General features: G+C 29.1%; 1 protein-coding gene across 1 annotated transcript; it reads left to right on the forward strand.

Annotated features, from left to right (window-relative positions):
* The first annotated feature begins 18,808 nt into the window (after positions 1-18,808).
* On the forward strand, positions 18,809-23,277 carry LOC107623619 (methylsterol monooxygenase 1-1). The gene is made up of 6 exons (XM_016325950.3): positions 18,809-19,067; positions 19,910-20,314; positions 20,593-20,918; positions 22,225-22,372; positions 22,475-22,507; positions 22,714-23,277. Exons 2-6 carry the CDS (start codon positions 19,985-19,987, stop codon positions 22,774-22,776), a joined length of 900 nt encoding a protein of 299 aa, XP_016181436.1. The 5' UTR covers positions 18,809-19,067; positions 19,910-19,984; the 3' UTR covers positions 22,777-23,277.
* Positions 23,278-23,556: the final 279 nt, after the last annotated feature.

Raw genomic sequence — 23,556 nt, forward strand, 5'->3', positions numbered from 1 at the left:
CTGGTCCCTATACACACCAAACAAGTGATATCAAGTTGATCAGTCCAAATATCGCAAGTCTAGTGCTTCAAGTCCCAAATGCATGCTCGTGAATGTTTATACTATGTATATCAGTCAGATATCTTAGTAGCACATAGACACATACACAAAGAATGCACAGAAGCATAGTCAATCCGTCCCTCAGGCTCTACAGGAACGAACTGCTCTGATACCATAATGTAACACCCTACCACACAGAGTCTTATGCTTAAGTAATAAAGTTGAGGTGGCAAGATATTATGACCTCTAAAAGTAATAATATATATATATATATATATATACGAGGAGTAATATATAATGGTATTGAAAAGGAGTAATATACGAGGAGCCTTGAAAAACAGGTAAAATAAAATCGTAAAATAAAAAGCACAACGCTAAAAAAATGAGGTACTTGCGTGCTAAGAAATCTAAACTTTTGAAGTATAGAATAAACAGAAAGTGAGAATAGAAAACCAAGGATATAAAATAACTAGCTCCTAACTCAGCCTACGAAGCCAAGGCTGGCCGAAGAATATTTATATACATATATACATATTCAAAAAATCCAAAATACATAAATGAAAACCCTAACTCTCCTTAAACCTCTAAGAGGAACAAAATAAACAAGTTATTCGGAGAGAAAGTTAAGTACACATATACATAAACTAAAAAGCAAAAGAAACCGAGAAACCACTTTGCTTCAGAAGTCCAAATGCCTACCGAGGAGCCTACCGACCTGCATCTGAAAAATAACAACACAGTATGGGGGTGAAAACCGGAGGTTCTCAACATGGTAAAGGTGCCACGCACATAGTATACAAGATCCTGGGAATGCCAGAGGCAATCTTAGAATGCCAACTCTCAAATTATAGAGTTTAAATTAATAAACAGAAGTCATAAAAAAGGTGGTCTTCTAGGAAATTCTAAACCTAGCTTAAACTTTAACCTTAACTCTAAACCTGCACACCTTTCTTCTGTACCTCCATCTCCGATGAGTTGCATAGACAAAACAAACAGACAAGGCAAGTACAGATAGAAAACAAGTAGTTCAAGTAACAATTACAACAATTAGTAGAATATAATCAATTAGGCATTTCCAATTAAGGCATAGCAAACAAAGCACACATATGCATATGATGAATGTCTATCCTACTGGCCGTGAGGTCACGTGTCGGTTACTTTGCCAGAACCCGACACATTTGGTAGCTAACCCAAACATTGGTCTCTAGGTTGTGCATCTCTAGGAGGATCATAAACGAAAGAGAGTGCCTTTCCACCTTCTCCTGGAGGATATACGAAGGAGAGTGTCTTTCCACATCGAAGGAGTGTGCCTTTCCACCTTACAACCAGAGAAGAATGTGGGGGAAAACAATACGAAGGAGAGTGCCTTTCCACCTTCCTCACATCCACATCACGATAAGAGAGAGAATTTTCGTCTTCAACTTGCCATCCGAACACATTTTCAAGTTAATACGCAAGCGGGATCACACCCAGACCTTGCCATCTCGACCATTTCGGCCACATACACATCTCGACCATTTCGGCCATACACAGTCATCCCAAATCTCATCATTTATCATTATCATTTCCTTACATTTATTCTTTATAGCCATAGTTTAGCATGGTCTCATACATACACCTCATATCATTGCAATTTATACCTAATTCATCATTTAAGATTATTACTTCACTCTCAAGTTATCACCTTTTTCCTAACTTCAGCTCATTACTAAACTTACTACTATAGTTTAGGGCTAAAAGAACGAAAACAGAGGTTTAGAAGTTTGAAATTAGGCTTGAAAACATAAAATACAATTTTGCTGAAACAGGGACCACGCGTGCACATGGGCCATGCGTACGCGTGGAAGTGCACTACCAAAATGTCACGCGTACGCGTGGGAGTGCATTTGGCCCATTTCGCGTACGCATCCCTCTTTACCCGTACGCATGCAAACCAGGCAGTAGCGATTGTCCGTGAAGGGGGCATATGTGTACGCATAATTGCCATGTCACGCGTACGCGTGGACGTGCTTTTTTCCCAAGATTTCACTAAGTTTCAAAAGCTGTAGAATTTTAGTTTTTAACCTCAAACTTCCGACGCGCATAACTTTTTCGTTTTAAATCATTTTTTCTCTGTTCTTCGAACGGTGTAAACTTCACGGACCCAATTTTCATACAAAACAAGTTTAAAACTATTTAAGGGTCTGGAAGCCAAGTTATGGATTGCCAAAGTTTGGCCAAAAATTAATTTTTCACAAAACCTCAAAACCTCCATTTTCTTTAAAACTCAACTCCAATTCAAAATTACCAACCCTATAACCATCAGCACAACATATTTTCACATCCAATTCATTCCTCAATTCATCAATATCATATATCAACCTCTCAATTAACCAACAAGATAAGCACATTCTTATTCATTATATATACACAAACATATATCATCATTAACCCATTACTTAATCTCTTATCCAACCAGCATTAAACTCACAATATATCACTTAAAACTTATCCAACAAGCACCAAATCCATATCACAATTCTTATCAAAGTCACTAAGCATCAGTATGTTCATACGTTCTAACATATCCTATGGTCATCTAGCCTAAATTTTTACAAAAATATTATATATTAAATACGAGAAATATCTTGGCCAATTTTTACGTATTTCTCAAGGCACCCACTTAAGCAAAGAGCAATTCCTCAACACCAAAATCTAACTCTAACATCAACTAAGTTCCAATCAAGCTTCCACTAGCTCCATATCACATATATATACATACACCTAATACATGTTTCACACACCCATATACAAAATTCAATACCCCACATATAAAATCAAAGGATTAGATAGAGTTCTCAAGTTCTCACCTTACCAAAGTGTCACACAAGCAAGAGTGAACATTTTCCTCTAACTAATCGGATCCTATAACATCAAGGAGGCAAAATATCACCACCACTTTAATAAATTTCGAAAATAAAAAGGGGTAGAGCAACTGAGGTGATAGAGTGGCTCACCTATGAAATTGTTCCAATGAATTCATAGAGGTCGACGCCGTGAACGCGTGGGCGCAAACGGTGCAACGATTGAAGCTTGGAGCAAGAAATTATATGAATTTAATCAAGGCCAAGAGTTTTTGGTGAAGCAAAGAGCTCTTCCCCCTTTGCTAAAATGTTTCAGCGTGGGTGAAGTTGAAGGGAGAAGGGGAGCTGTATTCCTTTAAGGCTAATGGGCTGAATTGGGCCGTAGGTCCATTTTGGGTCCGTTCAGCCTAATTTTGGGCTAGATTCTTTGAAATTAGTGTCAAAATTTTTGTTTTAATTAGTTCTATCCTATTTTAATATAATATTCATATTTCTAATTTCCTTAATTAAAATTTAATTTATTGACTAATTATTTGTTAATTTTTCAGAATTTACATAATACATTAATTACTTAATAATTTTATCAATATGCATTAAAAACTCCATCAATGTAATACCTTCTAAGATATTGTGCCAACACATGTTATAATATTAATAATATAAAGGAGTTTCAAAACTCCAAACAATACAAGAGTATTATATCAAACACCGATCTATCACCATTTATTTTATAGGTGAGATCAAGAAAAAATATTCAATTGTAAAAATTTTCTCTTTATTCTCTAAAATAAAAATCTAAAATTTAGAGGATCTAAATTCCAACCCCTGTATGATTGTAAACTTCAAACACTCCCCCCCAAAAGAAATCCCATTTTACTATGCCAAACAAACAAATTCCAACCTCTATATGGTTGTAAACTTCAAACACTCCCCTCCCCCCAAAAAAGAAATCCCATTTTACTATGCCAAATGTGATATTTAGCATATAATATCTTTATTACTTGCCCTACTTGCCTAGTCACACTTAAAAAAAAATTATATAATAAAAGATCATATTTGATTTTATTAAGTTAAAAAAAAAATAGAACATCAACTCCTATGATTGCATCAACCGTGTTATATGACTCCGTTTGATTAGTAGGTGATAATACATAAGTCATAAACATAAAGATACAAAATAATTTAGACACAATGTGACAAATTTTTAAATTTGTTTGATATTCAAATATATAACACTACATTTATATTATAATTCTAATAAAATAACACTATTAATTCTACCACCGTTATTATCTCTCCACTATCTTTATCATCATCATTATTATGTTAAACCAAATTATCACTATTAATAATTTTAATATAATTACAAATTCAATTCAACCAACCAACAAACTAATACAAAATTACTTTAACAATAAGATTAATCAAAATTTAAATAAAAAAATAAATAAAAAAATAGAAAATTCTCCCACTCAATTATCTTCTTCTCATCTTATTTGTAAAAAACAAAATCTAGTTACAGTCACAAACAAAAAATTAAATTAATTGAAATTAAAAACAGAAAACAACAGTGAGGCAGAAAACGGGTGGTAACGCGCAAATGAGGAATATGATAGTGGCAATGACAATGAGAAAGAAGAAGAGTCATCGAGAAAGAAAAAGAGCAACAGTGACTGCGACAACACATGAAGGAGGAGACGATAATGAAGGAGGCGGCGTGACAAAGGAATGCAACAAGGTTTCGACCCTTACACCTCATGTATGGCTAAACATACCTCCATTATCATACTAAGGGCTTGTTTGGGTGCCATTGTCGAAAAAGATTTTTTTTAATAATATTTTTTTAAAAAAATCTGTTATAAAAATAAATGCGATTTTATGTTTGCATATTTTATGTAAAAAATTTTTTTTATCTATCAATTATGTTTGGATAAAATAAGATATAAGTATTTTTTGTTAATTTATTATGTAAAAAACATCTTTTTTTTTTTAAGAAAAAAAGATCTTTAAAAAAAGATGTAAATTGTAACTTCTTAAAAAAGATGTTTTTTTTTTATTTTTCTAGTATTTTTACTTTTACTATTAAAAATTTACCAAACACACTAAAAAATAAAAAAAGAGAGATATTTTTTCATTAAAAAAGATCTTTTTTTATCGATTTAATGGCACCCAAACAAACACTAATTGTCTTCTTACTACAAAGTGTGTAAATAATTTTATATATTGAATACCTAGTACAACTTAAAAAAAAAAAATTTTTGTTATATATATTTGTTCATATAATAATATAAAAACTCATATTATATTATAATTTGTATATAATTTAATTAAGTCAAATTTAAGTTATATCAAATATTAATTTTATCTTTCAATAATAATATGATATTTTTTATTTTTATTATTAATATTTTTATTTTTATTATAATTTTATATATTTATTTTATTAGAATTTATATAATTACTAAAATAAATATTAAATATTCTAAATATTTACATATTAAAATGTTAGTAAATATATATTTTAAATTTTAGTTTTAAATTTTTTATTATTTTATATTTTTATTTATGTGAGACCGATTCCATCGATTCAACCAATAATTTATCGGTTGAACTAATGAACTAATAAACCAGTAAATTAATTGGTTCGATCACTAGTTCAATTTTTATAACTATAGATTAGAGAACAAGGAATAAAGCATAAAATTAGAACCAAAAAAAAAAGGATAATATTAAAAAAATTTGTGTCTTATAATTTGTATTTTAGTGTCTTAAATTAAAGGAGAAATACTAAAAATATGTATTTTATGTGTTTTTGTGTACTGTCGTACTCATAAAAATTTGTGTCTAATAAATTAAATGATAGACATGTACCATCTTGTATGACAAAACAAATGCTGTATATATAAACACCATAAATCATATAGACACAAAAAATGGCTTTATATATATTTATATTATAATTTATAATTAAGTTTTATAAATAAGAGTAAAGTATCATTTTTGTCCCCAACGTTTGGGGTAAGTCCCAAAGTTGTCCCTAACGTTTCAATCGTCCTATTTAAGTCCCTAACGTTTCAAAATTGACTCAATGTTGCCCTGCCGTTAGGGATCCGTTAATAGAATTGACGGCGGGACAAAATTGAGACGATTTTAAAACGTTAGGGACTTAAATAGAACGAAAACATTGGGGACAAAAACGATACATAAAAATAAATTTTATTTTTATCCTTCAATAATTTTAATTTTTACTATACATAATATTCAATTATTTTTTAAATTACAATTAATCACATTACTTTCATTCTAAATAAATTAATTTGTTTATAATTTTATTCTTAAAGTGATGTAATTTTTTTATAAATAAATAAATTTTACACTTTCATTCTAAATAATGTAATTTTACTTTCATTTCTTAATCACATTACTTATAATTTTTTAATAATTTTACACTTTCATTCTAAATAAATTAATTTTTTTATAATTTTACATTTAAAGTAATGTAATTTTTTTTATAAACAAATAACTTTTACACTTTCATTTTTAATAATGTAATTTTACTTTTATTACTTAATCACATTACTTTTTTTTTATAATTTTACACTTTCATTCTAAATAAATTAATTTTTTTATAATTTTACACTTAAGTAATGTAATTTTTTTATAAATAAATAAATTTTATACTTTCATTCTAAATAATGTAATTTTACTTTCATTTCTTAATCACATTACTTATAATCAAATCGGATTCACATTTATAATTAAATTAGGAATAAAAATATGAAAGTATAGTGTGACTGATTTCAGTAATTTATTGTGACGTTATAAAAAGTTTATTCTAGTGTAAAAGTTGATTATTCTGCTAAAAAAGTTTAATTATTCCATTATAATAAAAAATAATTATTTTAATGGTTAACTATTCTACTAAAAAGTATAATATAATATAAATATATGCAACTACGTAATAAAAGATTTGATGACGAATTTTCACTGTTTACCTAACTTTCAATTGCATTGTTTTTTTGAAGGGCTAATAAGATCATTGATTCGTTATAATTAAGGACAAATTAATCCCTCTAGATATGATTAAAGTTCGGAGACTCTAGGCATGCATGAAAGATAGCTGGCATGTAACAAAGCGAAACCATTATTATTGACCAAGTTAAAAGAGTAATAATGAGTAGTGATAATAATAATCTAGTGGGTATACGCACAACGATATGGTCAAAAAAGAGTTTTTGATCTTTCAAGTTGAGAGTGACGGTGAAAAAAAAAAATATCTATAGACAAATTCAAAAGGAGAAGAGGATATATATGAGACTCAAATAACTTAGAAGGCCCACAAATTGATTATGATGAATGAATAGATTCTCGCCTTCGTTTAAAGCTCCTTTTCAATGGCGATCGAAAGTCAGCGTGACCATATAACAGTGACAATTATTGCACAGCACTGGATTATATATATTGCTAACATCCACACCTTCACGTAGAGGCCAGCATGCAACACATTTTAATTTCTTTTTGGATCAAAAGCTCCTTTCTTTAACCAAATAAAATATTAGATAAATAATATTATAATTTTATTCTTTAAACATTTATTGTGATTTTAACTTTTTTTTTCTTTAACTTTTTTAACTTTGATTAAATTAGCCTTAAATCCAGAGCTTTAAGTTTGATTTCGGTTTGGTTTTGGCAGCTAATAATTTAGGAGATAATTTGGTTTTGTCTCATAAAAACTAGAAAACATAACTAAAACAAAGAGAAAGAAAATGACATAACCATATATTCTGGTTCAATTGCCTAATACAATGCAGTCTACATCTAGTCTTCACCATAACGTTAGTGAAAATTTCACTATATAATTTAAGTATTACATACACCAATTCTCTAGAACTCAACGTAATCCTATATCTGGACACACAAGTTTTAACATAAACTTGACTTGACTATGCTAATATCTAGACTAACCACACTAAGTGCTTACTCAACTTAACAAGGGATATCACTCAAGTATATGACACAATACAGAAAATACAACCAAAAGAAATTTGAAAATCACTCTTGATTTTTTTTCCAAGTGTTTCACTAAGTCTTTTTCACTTTATGCCTTTTAGCAATGTCCCATTTTCTTATCTTTTACCTCTCAAAGAAAACTAAGAAAGATATACATTGAAATTGAAATACAAACAGTAAAATATGAAGGAGATGATGAATATGCAGTTTTGACTCTATAAACTGAATCTAACATCTGAACTCATAACCTTATTTTCCATCTTGGCAGAGTGCTCTTTTTAGTGTATGTGCAATGCTTTCAAGACTTCAAACTCATTAGTGATGATTCACTCTTTTCTCTCTTTCTTTCGGGTTCTCTCTCTTCTTTTTTGCAAAACATATTCTTTTTTTTCTTTTCTACCTTATTTTGAGTCAAGATTAAGGTTTCTCTTAAATCAATTTTTTGGATCTTAAGCTTTTAAAATTCATCATTATCTTTTTTTAATCAATCCCCTAAATTAGAGATCTAAAGTCTGGTTCATTTATTTAACCGAAGACAACAGAATAGCAAAAATAAATTTGCTCAATGATAATTTTAAATTCAAATTCTTGAAGATGTATTTTAATTTCAAGTAACAATTTTAATTGTTAATTTATAACAGAGATAATCAACCACCATTTTATTTATTTTTCTTTAAATAGCGTTGCATAGAATAGGAGAAAAAATAAAAAAATAAACTTATATATAAAAGAAAATAAATCATCTTTAACTTCTAACTTAGTTTAACATGCTTTTAATTAACGTGATTGAACCTTATTTTTTTTTATTATTGACTTTCTCTTTCTTTCTTTTATGGTGAACGAATTTAAAGATAAAGCTTTTTCTCTCTCTTTCTCTTGTGTTTATTCGAAGTGAGCATCTGAAACTTTGTTTAAGTTTGTTTCTCTATTGCTGGATATGATTGGACTTGGATAGTGAATCAATTTTCTTTCATCACTTTTGAGCATATTTGTTTTATTGGATTGGATTACTGCATAATTATTTAGGTCTGTATTATTAAGTAACACAATTAAATTCAATTGAATGTTTAATTTAATAATTTAATGTTTGTCATTATCATTAAATTAATTATATTTCTAACTCAACAACAACAACAACAACAACAATAATAATAATAATAATAATAATAATAATAATAATAATAATAATAATAATAATAATAATAGATATTGTCACTAGGTCCCATCATTCATAATTTTACTTCCTTCTGGTGTGATTTTTCAAGATTGCATCTATTCTCATTGTGAAAGGATTGTGGGAATAACATATTATTATTTATGAAGTACAATATTTTATTGAGTTATTATATTAGTGTGTTAGACTATTTTACATATATAACATTCATTTGTCACTAGTTTAATATGTGTATCATTTGTGTCTAATTATGGTTAACAAATTAATGAAAAATATTTTTTTAACACGATTTGACACACTTAAATACTATCACATGTAGGGATAAATCTAAAAATATTATTATAAAAGGCCAATAACATATATAATATTAAAAAGAATATGCAAAATATTTTATATAATGTAACATATTACAAAAATATACCAATAAAAAATATATTTTAAAGTATAACAAATATGAGTATATGTTTTACTAAGGAAGTAGTTAATTTTTTGTATCGTAAAATTCATCGATAATAGAATTTGTGTCAAATCTTTTAACAATTTTTTTTCTCAATATGATTAAAAGACAATTAACGAATTCATCTTCCATTTTATTTCTGAATTATTCTTCATAATATTTATAACTGAAAAAGATCTCTAAGTTGTAAATTTAAAACAGAAAAAATTAATATCAAACGAATCAAAAAAACTGTCAGAAGAAAAAAAATCTACTTTACGTGGGATATAGAAAATTTTATTTAACTAAAAAATATTAATAATAATATCTTTTTCAAAAAATTTTAATATTATTACTTACTTTTTAAATATTAGAAATCATTAATATTTAAGTTGGATTGGACTTTTATATATATTAGACTAAATATTAAATATATTTTTTTAAAAATTAAATCATACTTAATACATTATTACTATTTTTTAAAAAAAAATTGAGGAGACCAAAGCCTTCACTCGTTCTCATATGTCCATCTAATCACATATCAAATATGTCAATCTATTTTTAATATATATTCTTAAAATAAATTTTAAAAATAAGATATATTATTATTTATTAAAATAAAATATTATTATAAATACTTAATACAATTGAAAAAGACATTAAAACATTTAACAACATTAATTTGTATTTTAATTATATAAAAAAAATATAAAAAAATTATTATAATTAATATATTTGTATATCTCGTCAGTGTCCTTATTTCAAAGTATATTATAAAGGAATGGCAATATTATATTCCTAGCTAATAATAATTATAATATTACTGTTATATACTTAAAATAATATATATCAATCATTAATTTAACAAAATATTTTTTGGTACTAATTCACAATAGTATACCGATTTAATTTGATGACCTATTTAAATATATTTCAATTTTGTTACATTTACATTTTTATAATAGATATTGTTTTAATATTAATATATAGTTTTTAATAAGAAATACGATGTATTTTTTATTTTGTTAATTTAAAATATACGTAGTTATTAATAATAATAACTATATTTTTATACAAATATCAATTATTGGAAGTGTTTATTATATGATATTGTGTTACTAGTGTATCTAATTTGCGTTAGTACGACGGTTCCATAAAATTTTGTTAGTGAATTTTAATGTTGTGCATATAACTTAATAAAAAAATAATAATATTTAAAAATTTTAAAAATTTTATTTTTTATCTTTAAAAATAAATTAAACAATTTACGTACCACGCCAAAACACAATAGAATTCACCGATTTTGCTGTTAGCTTTACACTTTATTAACAAAAATTTTAGTAGGATCCTCCCCTATTATGCATGAGTCGTCATTTTAGTCAACCCAAGCATGATGATTTATTTACAACCTTCACATCATCTTCACCGCAAAGACCACTGAAGACTGATGAAATTGATTTGATAGAATTAATCATTATATATAATCATCTCAGCCTCAAAGTGACCCACCTCTCATATATCATATACAGGATGAGGCTTTGTCTATATCGACAACTGCTTCAAAGTATGCATGTATTGTGGCATGCGCACATCTCATCAATCTATCTACAGTCTATTTTATTTTTTAAAGTATTTATTTACTATGTAAATGTTTTACATATATGAATTATAAAAAAAAAATTGATTTTTTAAAATAATAAATGTCTATTTTTCATTTTTTAATAACACTTATATTCTGTTTATTTATATCAAGAATGCTCTAATAGTAAATGCCTTATTTCTTTATTCATTCAATTTCCTTTATCAAGATTTTATTTATTTCAGACATTATAATTATAGAACTAGTTTAAAATTTTTATCGAAAATTGATAATTTTTTTATTGACTAATAATTAATTTTACGAGTATTTAAATCGTATTAAATATTCATTTAACTAGCACCCTAAGATTTTAGATGTCCAAAATCAAAATATAATAAATACATTATTAATTACTATAATAATTGCTAATAAATCTCTAAATATCAAGAATCTTATTATATTAATCTTTTGATTGTCTGATATATCTAATAACAATAATAATTATTTAACACATAATAAATTAAATTATGATCATATTATTTATTCCCAACATAAAGATATAGACTAACTCAATATTCATCCCAGATTTGAATGCCATTAGAACATGCCCTTTTTAGCTAAATTATTAAAAATGATATTATTAAAATAAATAATATATATAGTGTGTGTGAGAAAGACATTATCAAATGAAAAAACAATTAATCAAAGATAACATAGATTGCGATGCTATGTGAATTAAGCTGACCAAAAATGATGATAACTAATAAGTAATAAGCGTGAATGAGTCAAATGATTAAAATTTAAAAGAGAGTCTGAATGTTAAAACCAATGTGCCAATGTTAATAATCATGATTCCAAGTCGGGCTATATCCCATAATATTTCAAAGACAGATTTCATTATTTTATTCAAATAGAAAGATGTACTGTCGTAGTTTATATGTAACTAGGGTTATTAATGAGCAATAAAAAAAAGATTAAATATGGTTTATATACAAAACTATAAGATATAATATTTTCTTCAAAAAGTTTACTTTATCTAACTAACAGAGGAGGAGAAAAAGAATTGCATACAACAAATATATGACTGATGTGTTAGAGAAAATTACATAAGAGAAAAAAAATATTACAATCTAAGATCTCTCCAAATACCCCCTAGACTGTGGTGTATTATATTTTTCAATGAAAAATAATTTTTTATAATAAAAAAATTACAAAAAAATGTCATATGTTCTATAAATTTAGTGATTTTTTTTTCAGTTTTAGCCAATTTTACTCTTAAAAAAAAAAACTTTTCCAACAAGATTATTATCCATTCTCTTCATAATAGATGATTCAAAGTCAAGCCAAATAGTGTAAAATTTTTGCAAACTCTGGCCACATTCAAATGGAAATTGATACTTTTTTTTTTTAATTATTGTTGTAAAATATGATCTCTCATCATATATTTTTTAAACAAATTTTTTAGAAAATATATAAAAAAATAAAAAATAATAAAAAAATACACTTAACAAAATAATTAAAAAAATTAAGAAGATCCATTCTGTGTTGTTTTAATACTATAAACTCCTTACTTTGTTACAGATAAATTTAAGATATCGAAAAATTTTCACAAGGTTAAGGTACATGTTTTAAGTACACTTTAGCTCCCATATGGCCAGATCCCAATTCATGAGTTTTTTACTCTATTGTTTTAATGACACCGATAAAGCGTTGGAACTTGGAAGTGATTCCTTCAACTTGATTAAGGTGATTGTTTCCAGTTTCCAACATGATATACAATGCTTTCAAGAGCAAGGATTTCTGCTTCAATCAATTTTGGTACTTATTGTATCTTAAAAATCACAAGATAAAATATATGATCTATCATAGATTTTTTTTTATTTAAATTATTTAAATATAATATTAACAAAAATGTGTAATATGAGGTATATATAGTTTATCTAAAACCGCTTGTATCTCTGATATAGTGCCCTAAATCAAGTTAAACATACATTTGTAAGCGAGTATACTATACCCTGAATATGAAATAACGTGTCAAATCACAATTTGGATGCTATTTGAATACGATCAAAACGTGATAATTGGATATTGTGTATTCAAGATACGTGCGTAACAGAAAAGTAGACACAGTATTTGAGATGTTTGCGAACGCTATATAAAGCGTAAAAGCGTCTAGCTGAAATCTTTGGCTTCATTCTAAATTTTTTTGAGTTTTGAATAATTTTAAAAGCATACATGGCTAGACGTGAGGATTACGTCCGATTATAAAACATTAACAGGCTGAATGCAACCTGGCACATAGTCGGAACATTCGATTTTGAAATCAATTTGTGTATCTATTATTTTTAATAGTTAATTAGTTAATATATTTTTTATTTATTTAGTTTTTAATTGATACCACCTTATATGTAAATTAGATATTTAATATTTATTTGGATGAAATTTGTTGAAAGAGTAAAATATTAGAATTTGATTAGGTATATATGAAATAATTTTTATCTGTCATGTTAGTTTATTATAAATTATTTTTTTATTTGTTATTTTTAATTAAATAATATATTCTCTTATGCATTAAATTAGTTAATAAATTATGTTTAAATTTAATTAAATTATATTATTAAGTAAATAATACATTCTCTTATGGAGAATAATATTTATATGCATTAAATTATTTAATGAGTCATGCTTAAATGTAATTAAGTTATACTCATAATTATTTTATTATAAAGCAATATTAAACACAATAGACAATAAATTTTAGAAAACTAATAAATAGTAGTTGTACAGTCACTTTGGTTGCTCTTGGCACGTTGTGTGACTTTGGGGCTCTTGCCGCCTGAAGTGCTGCTACCTTATATCAGGGAGGCTGGGTTCGGACATGCAGTAGAGTTAAGGAATTTCATCTTCGATAATACCTTACTCTCTGCATTTGTGGAGCGGTGGAGATTAGAGACTTATACTTTCCACTTTTCTTGGGACAAGGTCATCATCACACTTTAGGATGTGACATACTATCTTGGATTGTGCACAGATGGTGATCCAATAGGTGGCTGCACTAGAGATTTTCAGTAGTTTCATAAGCACCCCACATGACAATGGATTGCAAATTTGCTCAGTGATAGGCCTCCACCCAACCCGAGGACAAGAAGCAGAATTTTGGATTGAAGATGACTTGGTTCAGGAACAGGATAGCCCACATTCCACCAAGGGGTTGGTGGAGGTACTCTCCGCCAGTGTGCCAGATGTTACTTACTTATGTTGATCAGGAGATACTTATTTACAGACAAGTCAGTTAACCTTGTCCCCCTCAGATGGCTGCCGCTTCTGAAGGATTTTGATAGCTGCAAACAGTTGTCATGGGCTCTGCGCTGCTGTTGCACACCTATCATTCGTTGTGCAACGCTGTTCGGCGTGATATGCCGGACATTGCCAGGTGCGTGTTGTTAGTCATGTCGTGGATCTACCACAGGTTCTCGACTTTCTGTCCTGCCAGATACGATATTCTCATATTTTCTCTTGCTCCGAGGTAATTCTTTAATATTTTTGTTGTAATAATAAGAATGTGCAATATTAAAAACTAACTATAATTTTTTTTATTATTAGGTTGGCGGGACTTGGATAGCAGACTTGGGACCACCATCATGTTAGAGGCCATAGATTGTGGCGCAAGCTGGATGTGTTTAGGTTTGATGAGGTATGACGTCTGAAACCTTCTTATGTTATCACAAATTATTCTTCTAGTACTAAATATAGTATTATGTGTGTTTCCAGTTTCGGTAGACACCGTACGATGATCCCCAGCTACAATAGATGACACTTGACTGGATTAGGAGTGATCATGACGAGATTCATATATGAATGTCCGTGGTGCCATTAGTGTGATTCATTTTGTGGAGTTCCATCACGTGGACAGGATAAAAAGACAGCTCGGTGGTCAACCGGATCGGCTAGAAAACCCGGTCAATATGGATAAGTTTTTGTTCATGACGACCTTGGATGACGACGTGTGGTGGCCTGATCGACATCGTACTTGGTATGATATGTGGAGGGAGCGTGACCACCAGCATAGGATGGTCACCATTGAAGGTGTTAACAACATAATTTGAATCAGACTTGCTCAACTCTACGTCAACACTATTCCGTGGATCGGCGAAGTGAATCGGCCTCGTCAGGACCGAGACTGCATGGGATATTGAAGAAGATGACCCAAAACCACCAAACACATCACGAACCTCCGCATACAATTCCATCACATGTTGCTGCATTAGTCTACCATGCACATCAAACATTATACTAACGTGTTTATCAGCTTTAACCCAAAACGTCCTATTAGTAAAACCTTTATTAGGTAGCACTGATAGGAATTTATATACTATTCGTCCAACATCCTTTGAATCGATTGCCTATCTATTGTTCAAAATGACATTTATAAGTGTATCTAGAGAATTAACACAAAAACAATGCACTATCACAGGTAAATTGCACTCAAATATTATTCCATCATCATTGTTTTTAATGATTCCATTGGAATAAATTACTACTACTACTACAACAAAAATTGATTACTAACATTTTTTTTTGGAAAAAAAAAAAAGAAAGAATAGATAGTATTGAGATGGATTTAGAATGGTTGAGTCAAGAATGACTTTATATAGATGTTTTTAATTATATATTTAGGGTGCAGAAATTTCTTTTTATTTAAGCACATATTTCGTATACGATGTCAGGAAATTATTTACGATTATATTTCGGGTACAGTGTAGTAGTGCACCTGTTTTGTGAACGATTTTTTAAATTGCTTGTATCTCGAATACAGAATATTTAAGTTGTGTTTTTGTTAATTTTAATTGCTATGCGTAAAATAGACGCAAATACATAAAATATGCTATAAATTACGTATTTTTGTAAATATTATATTTAAATAAAAAAAATCCATCTATCATGTATCATCTAGAGGCATTATAAAAAAAAAAAAAAGAAAAAAAAAACTCATAATGACCAGCAAGGCAACAGCCAATAGTCCAATACCAACCACGTTCATATAAATAATAACATTATAATTTATAAATAATATTCATATTATTACATAGAAAATTAATAAACACGCTTATGATAGAGGCCCTTGCCAAGTTGCCCTTATATGAGCATCTTCTGAGTTGAAGACACATACCGTGTGCTCCATCGACATGTCAATTACAAATGAATTTGGATTTTTTAAATTTTAAATTTTATTTTAAAAAATAAAATAAAATATTTTATTATTTATTTTATAAATAAAATAAAAAATATAAAAAATTATTTAAAAATAAAAAATTATATTTTATTTTTTAAAGTAAAAATTTAAAATTTAAAAAATTTAAGTTCATTACAAATTAAGCTTGTTTAGTAATTATAATATTAATTAAAAAATAGATTAGTAATATAACTAAACCTGTGGTCTATAAATTGTAATTATAATTTAATGTGTAAATTCCCAATTACAATATATTAATAATTTTTTATTAATAACAAATTACTAATTGGTAAATATAATTGTGTTTTGTATTTTTATATTTAATTTGAAGTATTTTTTTCGAATCAACTTTTTTATTTTGTAAAATAATACATCTAGGTAGGAGTAATAGCTAGTTTAATTTTAATGTTTGTAGTAAAGCAAAATAAATTTAAATCCAATCTTTTTGTTAAGAATAAAGGATAATACTTTTAAAATAAGGTGCAATGATAAAAATAAATAAACATTATTTTACAATTATAAAGTGTATAGTTACAATTTTATATCATAGCAGTAGATGTTAAACAAAGAAAAGACATTTTTGACTTGTCAAAATAATCTTTGAAGTGGATTTGTCTATTTTAAAATCTTTTCGAATATACTTTTGTTTTTTCTATATTCTTTCGTGTGTATTTTTATCATTTATTTTATTTTATAATAGTATATTTAAAATTTAATTAGTTTATAATAAATTTTATTTCCTTTTATTTTGTTCGACAGATAATAGCTAAAATATTAGATTAAAATAGCATTAAATAATTTATTTTATATTTTTAATTACTTTTACTTTATTTTGTATTTTCTATTTATTGAAATAATTAAATAATAAAATATAACAAATATATAATTATAAATATTAAATACATAGAATTTAAAATATTAAATTAAATAAAGTGAGTGTAGATGATTAAAATTTTAACGTGATCCTTAAGAATTACTTACACCGAAATAATTTTTAAAATTTTAACTGTACCATAAAGATTTTGAAATAAAAAAAATTGCATTATATTGGTCTTCATCTCTCTTTTGTCGAGTTACTCATTTCTCCTGAGCGGCATAACACATATTTTTTTTTATGTTGGATTAGACAAAATATTACTTATTTTTTACGCGAAATACTTCATAAAAAATATTAAATAATGATGAAAATAAATAAAAAGGTTATTCTAATATGACTGTGATTATAATATTTTAAAAATATTATTAAAATTAAAATAATATTTAAAAAAAATGTTACTACAAAAAAGTGTTAGTAAAATATAAAAAAATATAATTTTAATGTTAGCAATACTTAATACTCGCATAACCATTATAACCATCCTAGCATAAGTATACTAAAATTCACTTAGATAGAATTCACATAATATTTTTTTATTAATTTGTTTATAAACAATGTTGGAAGGTCAATAAAATTTTTTGTTTTTAGCTAATAATTAACTAATAATATTTAAAAATATGAGTTAAAAATATGTTGTTAAATTATTAGTTTAAAAATATTAGATTAATAGCTAAAAATAATAATAAAAAATAATAAATTCTGCTCGACCTTAAAAATTTCTTTTTTTTATTATATTGATACATATTAATTAATAGTAGACAAGCAACACCTAAAATATTAAGCCTGCACTTATTTTTGGGACGGAAAGGTTAAGATTGAATATTGTATTTGATAATAAAAAATTGAGACTAAATTTTAGTTCTGTAACAAAATTTGGGACTCTTAAGTACCTTTAGAAAGTAGAAATACATATGATTTAAGATTTTAGAAATAAAGAGTAAAATTTATATAATATTTTTTTAAAAAAATATTATCACTTAACTTTTTAAATTTTAAATATATTTTTCAATATCTATATTTATCTTAAATTAAATATGATATTATATAACTTAATTCAGTACATTTTATATCAAATACAATATCAAGACTAAAAAATCTTTGTTTCTCATTGTCGGTTTCTCTTCCAAATACATTTTATAAATTTGAGACTTAATATCATGTTTGTTGACGTAGAGATTGATACTAAAATTTCAATATTTTAGTATCTCTAAAAAATGGAGATACAGGGGACTGAAATTTTTTAGAAAAGAGACTGAAATTTTAATAACATTTTATACCTAAAATATCCTAATTTCAATTAATTAATTCCAATTTTACCTTTTGTGCAAATTAAATTAGATGTTCATTCTTATTTCAGTTTTTGTCTTCCACTTTACACCAAATACAATACTAAAATTTATTTTAATTTCTGTCTCTCTCTTCTAAACGCTACCTAAATATTGTATCCACCCATATGGATCAAGATCTTTTAAAATAAAAAAATTAATAAAATAATAAAATAAAAATTAATTACTTTTAAATTAAGATAATAAAACACATATTTCATAAATATTAGATAATAAATAATGATTAACTATTTACTTGATCATTTTAGCAAATTTTTGTATTATTCCACATGTAGTGAGTAGTTGAGTGGTCCCTGATGTGATTTAAGAAGTTATAAAAGTATAAAAACACTCGTCACTCCCCCTTCCAGATTCTCTCTATCTTGAGAAAGCATGCCACTATTGGACTGAAATCTTCACTCAGCCACCTTCCCCAATCTCTGCTTCACCCGCATTCGCTCTGCTTTCCCGCCTTCCGCCAGATCTGTGCGCGTGCGCCGCCGTCTGCGCCACACCAACCCCGCATTCTGCCACTTGTCGCACATTCGCTGGTACATCTTTTCTTTCATTCTTTCTTTATTTGGATCCTTTCTAGATTCTTCCTTTATGTTATTCTTCTGGTTTTTTTGTTATTTTCCAGCTCCATTAATGGTCATGATTATTGAAATGTAATTTCAGTATAGTGCATGCTTGAGTTGTGTATGGATTCTAGAAATTAGGTGTCAGAATTTGAGATTTATGATTGATTGAATGATCAATGTGAGAAATATGAGCAACTGCTGCGTGACTTAACTATGCTGGAAGCACGTTGATGGAGAGGTATAGTACTCCTTATGTTCTTAGGTTATGATGATGAATCATGAATTGGAATAGATTATGCATACCTTATCGAATAGTTGCTGCAGAGGGATGGCAAAGTGGAAATGGGAGCTGAGATTTGACGTTTGAGAGGAATGCTGTTAGAAACTAAAGGAGTTGGTTTAATTATTTAAATTAAGGAATTCAAATCGAGAGAAAAAGGGGGAGCTATAGCAGCAGCTCTCAGATGAAAGAAGGGTCATCAATTGTGATATTGTGGATGGAGGTTGAGCAACGTATTAGAAGAATCTTATCAAGGGGGGAAATATGGCATAATGGTGGTATTGGGTGCCAAAGTGAGGAGTTCAGAAGGAAATAATATGAAGTTGTGGGTCTGTGCTTCTTAGCAGTAGCAACTGAAGCTTGTGGAGAAAGATTATTAGTAGCTTTGTATGTTTTATGTTGTCTTTGTGGCTTTTGTATATATTTTGGCAATAATGTCATTTTTTAAGTCAATTCTAAGTCAGAATTTATGATCCATGTATGATTCTACGAATTAATGAATTACCGTTTTCTGTTTTCCTTTTGAGTTCAGGTGAAATCTACGAGTTCACTACCTTGTCTAAAACGCCTTCATTCGAGCACATACTCACTCACTCACTCTGCTACTATGCTTCCGTACGGGTCCCTCTCGGAGGCAGAGATTGCCATGGGCCGTAACCTCACCGTGGCAGAGACTTTGTGGTTCAACTACTCAGCGACCAAGTCGGACTACTTTCTGTACTGCCACAACATCCTGTTTCTGTTCCTAATCTTCAGCCTAGCCCCACTCCCTTATGTCTTCATTGAGATCATGCACCTCTATCCCTTCGACTCCTACAAGATCCAGCCCAAGGTCCGCCTCTCCCTCCAAGAAATGCTTAATTGCTACAAGGACGTCATGCGCATGTTCTTGCTTGTTGTCGGTCCCCTCCAACTCGTTTCCTATCCTTCCATTCAGGTACCAAATTGCCCCATAACCACAATTGTAAATGCAATATTTTGTACAGTAGTTTTGCAGTCACATCAGCTGCATTTTCCTGAATTCACAATAATAAGCTGAGCATTGTTCAAGGTCTTGGTGGCTTGGTTTTATTATTGCTGATGTGGTATAGAGTACAGGCTATATAGTAGTTTCTGTAGGTCACATTGGCTGCATTCTCCTGTGACTGCAATTGTGACCACAATTTTAAAACCATTGACACATTTCTAATTACTGTGGTTTTGGTTTTTGTTAAGATGATTGGGATCAGGATGGGGCTTCCATTGCCATCAGTGTGGGAGGTGGTGGCACAGCTCGTGGTGTATTTCTTGATAGAGGACTACACAAACTACTGGCTTCATAGGTTCCTGCACATGAACAGGTGGGGGTATGAGAACATTCACAAGGTGCACCATGAGTATGAGGCTCCAATTGGTTTTGCCGCGCCATATGCGCATTGGGCAGAGATCCTTCTCCTTGGGATTCCGTCGTTCCTTGGTCCAGCAATTGTCCCTGGTCACGTGATCACCTTCTGGTTGTGGATAGCATTGCGCCAGATTGAAGCCATTGACACACACAAAGGGTAAACATAACCCCCTCTCTCTTGTCCTTTTCCTCGTTATCTTTCTTTGTTGCTTTTTCCCTCTGTAAAGTGATTTTTGGATTTGAAGGATCTCTAACAGTGCCTTGCTTTTACTTTATGGGGGAGGCTGATGGGCCTCCTCCTAGAATCAATTTCACAACTTTTTTTGGGGGGATTTTTTAATATTTAATTACCTTGGTTGTCTTTTGTGTTTCATCAGTATGATGATGAAAATCATTTAGTTTTTTGTTTTTTCCTCCTAAGTGGGAAGATGGTGTTATTTTTTGGCTGGAAAAATGGTTGGCAATTATTGATGACAAGGACTTGAAATCTTTGAGCTGATGATGATGTAGACCATTCAGGGATAAAGTGGAAGTCTGAGTATGATTTGCTTCTTTTTGACAGATTACTTTGTTCACTCATACTTTTGTTTTGTTCATTTTCACCTCTATTTTTTTTTTTATTCTTTATTTTTCCCTCCTGCATTGTGCTAAGGAACTGTTGATAATGATCTTTACAAGTAGTTGACAGAAAAAAAGATCATCACAAGTTGATTATGGTTGGTGAGATGAGGTATAATTAAATATTTGTGATGATAATATGGTCTAGACTGTAATTTGCTTTTAAGTTTTTTATTTCAGAGAATAATCTGGTCGAAAAGGATATAATGTATTGTTGAAAGTTTGGTACTGAAAGAGAAACTTGCCTTTGGATTATGATTGTGAGGCCTCTAGAGTTTATCAATTAGTCTTTTCTTGGAGGTTTAAGGGAACAATTTTTATATTGTGAGCATCTGTACAACATAAGTCCAACTGTAAATTATCCAAGACAAAATTTTACTATTCTCTGCATCATTATATTTAATGTTCTTAACTATGCCTGGAAATATATCTATCTAGTGAGCGCTGTCTCAACGATACAGAATCTATGCAAATGTAATTGAGAGTCAAAATAGACTTCTGTCTACAGTTAATCGGTATACACCCAGCAAGTATGTTGTAAAGGGTTTTGTCCATAGAAAAGCCATGGCTGGCTGAAGATGTTGTTGTATATGTAACTATCAGTATGCTTTCTAGTATTGGCGAGACACAATATCCTCATGGTACTTGCAAATTGAATATTTATATAATTGTTCATATTTCCTGTAGAAATTTAGTTATTGGCCCTTTTTTGGTCATTAATAAGCAGCCACATAATCCAACATCCCCATTCTTTGAGACATTTGTTCATCTTTCTTCTTTAGTTTCTTCATTGCAATATTGACATGTGGCCTAAATGTGCTGTTACCAACCTTATTGCTTTGCAGGTATGAGTTTCCCTGGGCTATCACAAAACTCATTCCATTTTATGGTGGCGCTGATCATCATGATTACCATCATTATGTTGGAGGACAAAGCCACAGCAATTTCGCTTCAGTTTTCACATACTGTGATTATGTCTATGGCACTGACAAGGTTATATCATGATTCTGGATTTCTCTCTGTGACATAAATACCTGGTTGTCTTTTTCCACATGGGCAATTGATTTGCAATAATTCTGTTTTTTTATGCTACAGGGCTATCGTTATCAGAAGAAAATACTAAAGAAGGTATATTTTTAAAGCTTGGATGATATTTGAGAAGCGTGATTCAGTGATTGCATGTTGTAGCCTCAGTTAGCCGTAGAACATTTTTTCCCACTCAAATTCTTTAGGCACTGTATGTTCCCTGTTTTGTACTATGTTTAGGTATACAATCTGCAACAATTGGCAATTTTTTTTTTCTCCCCTAACTGCTGCTTTGTGAATTGATTCAGTTGAAGGAAGACTTGGCTAATGTCGTCGAGCAGAACGGAGGATCATACAAGAAATCTGACTAAAACGGTGAAAACATCATCCCATGGGTTCGGAGTGTAACAAGTTTTGACTGTTTCAAACTACGATTTCACTTGGACATATAATTCCGGTGGTGGTAAAATAGATGTCATTCGGTTAGGTTAATGGTGCAGGTTAGTAGAGTGGCCCTTTATATATTGTAATTTTGTGTTAGAAGAGAGGGTTGGGGGAAGGAATTTCTACTGTTGTCATCTTTTCTTTTTGTTTATTATGTAAGAATGCTCATTCCCCCTATGGGCTCGGATTGGAAAATGCTGAAACATGAAAAAGAGCCTCCTCTGGAATGTGATTCAGATTACAAGTAAGAATTGTAAGCTCAGTCTTGTGGACTTTGTTGATTGTATATGTTGTCATGTTGAATAGGGGTGAGTTTTAGTTATTACATCAGGAATTGATGTGAAAAACTTTGACATTAATTAGTACAAGAGGGTTTATCCTTGCCCATTTGCCCATCATAAATGGAAAGATGGGACAATTTCAGAGTATTACTCTCTCCCATTTTTCTACCATAAAGGCATAAATGAATGAAAAGACATGACAATATTACAGTAATAGCTTTGCCCATTTACAAATGAATATAATAACATCAGAATAATTGAGAGTTACGAGTGGTTGGCAACAAGAAGTACAACGAATAAAATATCATTTAATCGTGGAAATGAGAACTATCGGTTAGTACTTTTTTTTCATAAATTTATTTACTTTGACAGGAACCCATGGGTTAATACTCAAAACTCAGAACCAATCTTTGTCACCGTATTACA

This window comes from Arachis ipaensis, chromosome B10 (genome assembly GCF_059453495.1).
Source record: "Arachis ipaensis isolate K30076 ecotype BB chromosome B10, ASM5945349v1, whole genome shotgun sequence".
Classification (NCBI taxonomy): Eukaryota; Viridiplantae; Streptophyta; class Magnoliopsida; order Fabales; family Fabaceae; genus Arachis; species Arachis ipaensis.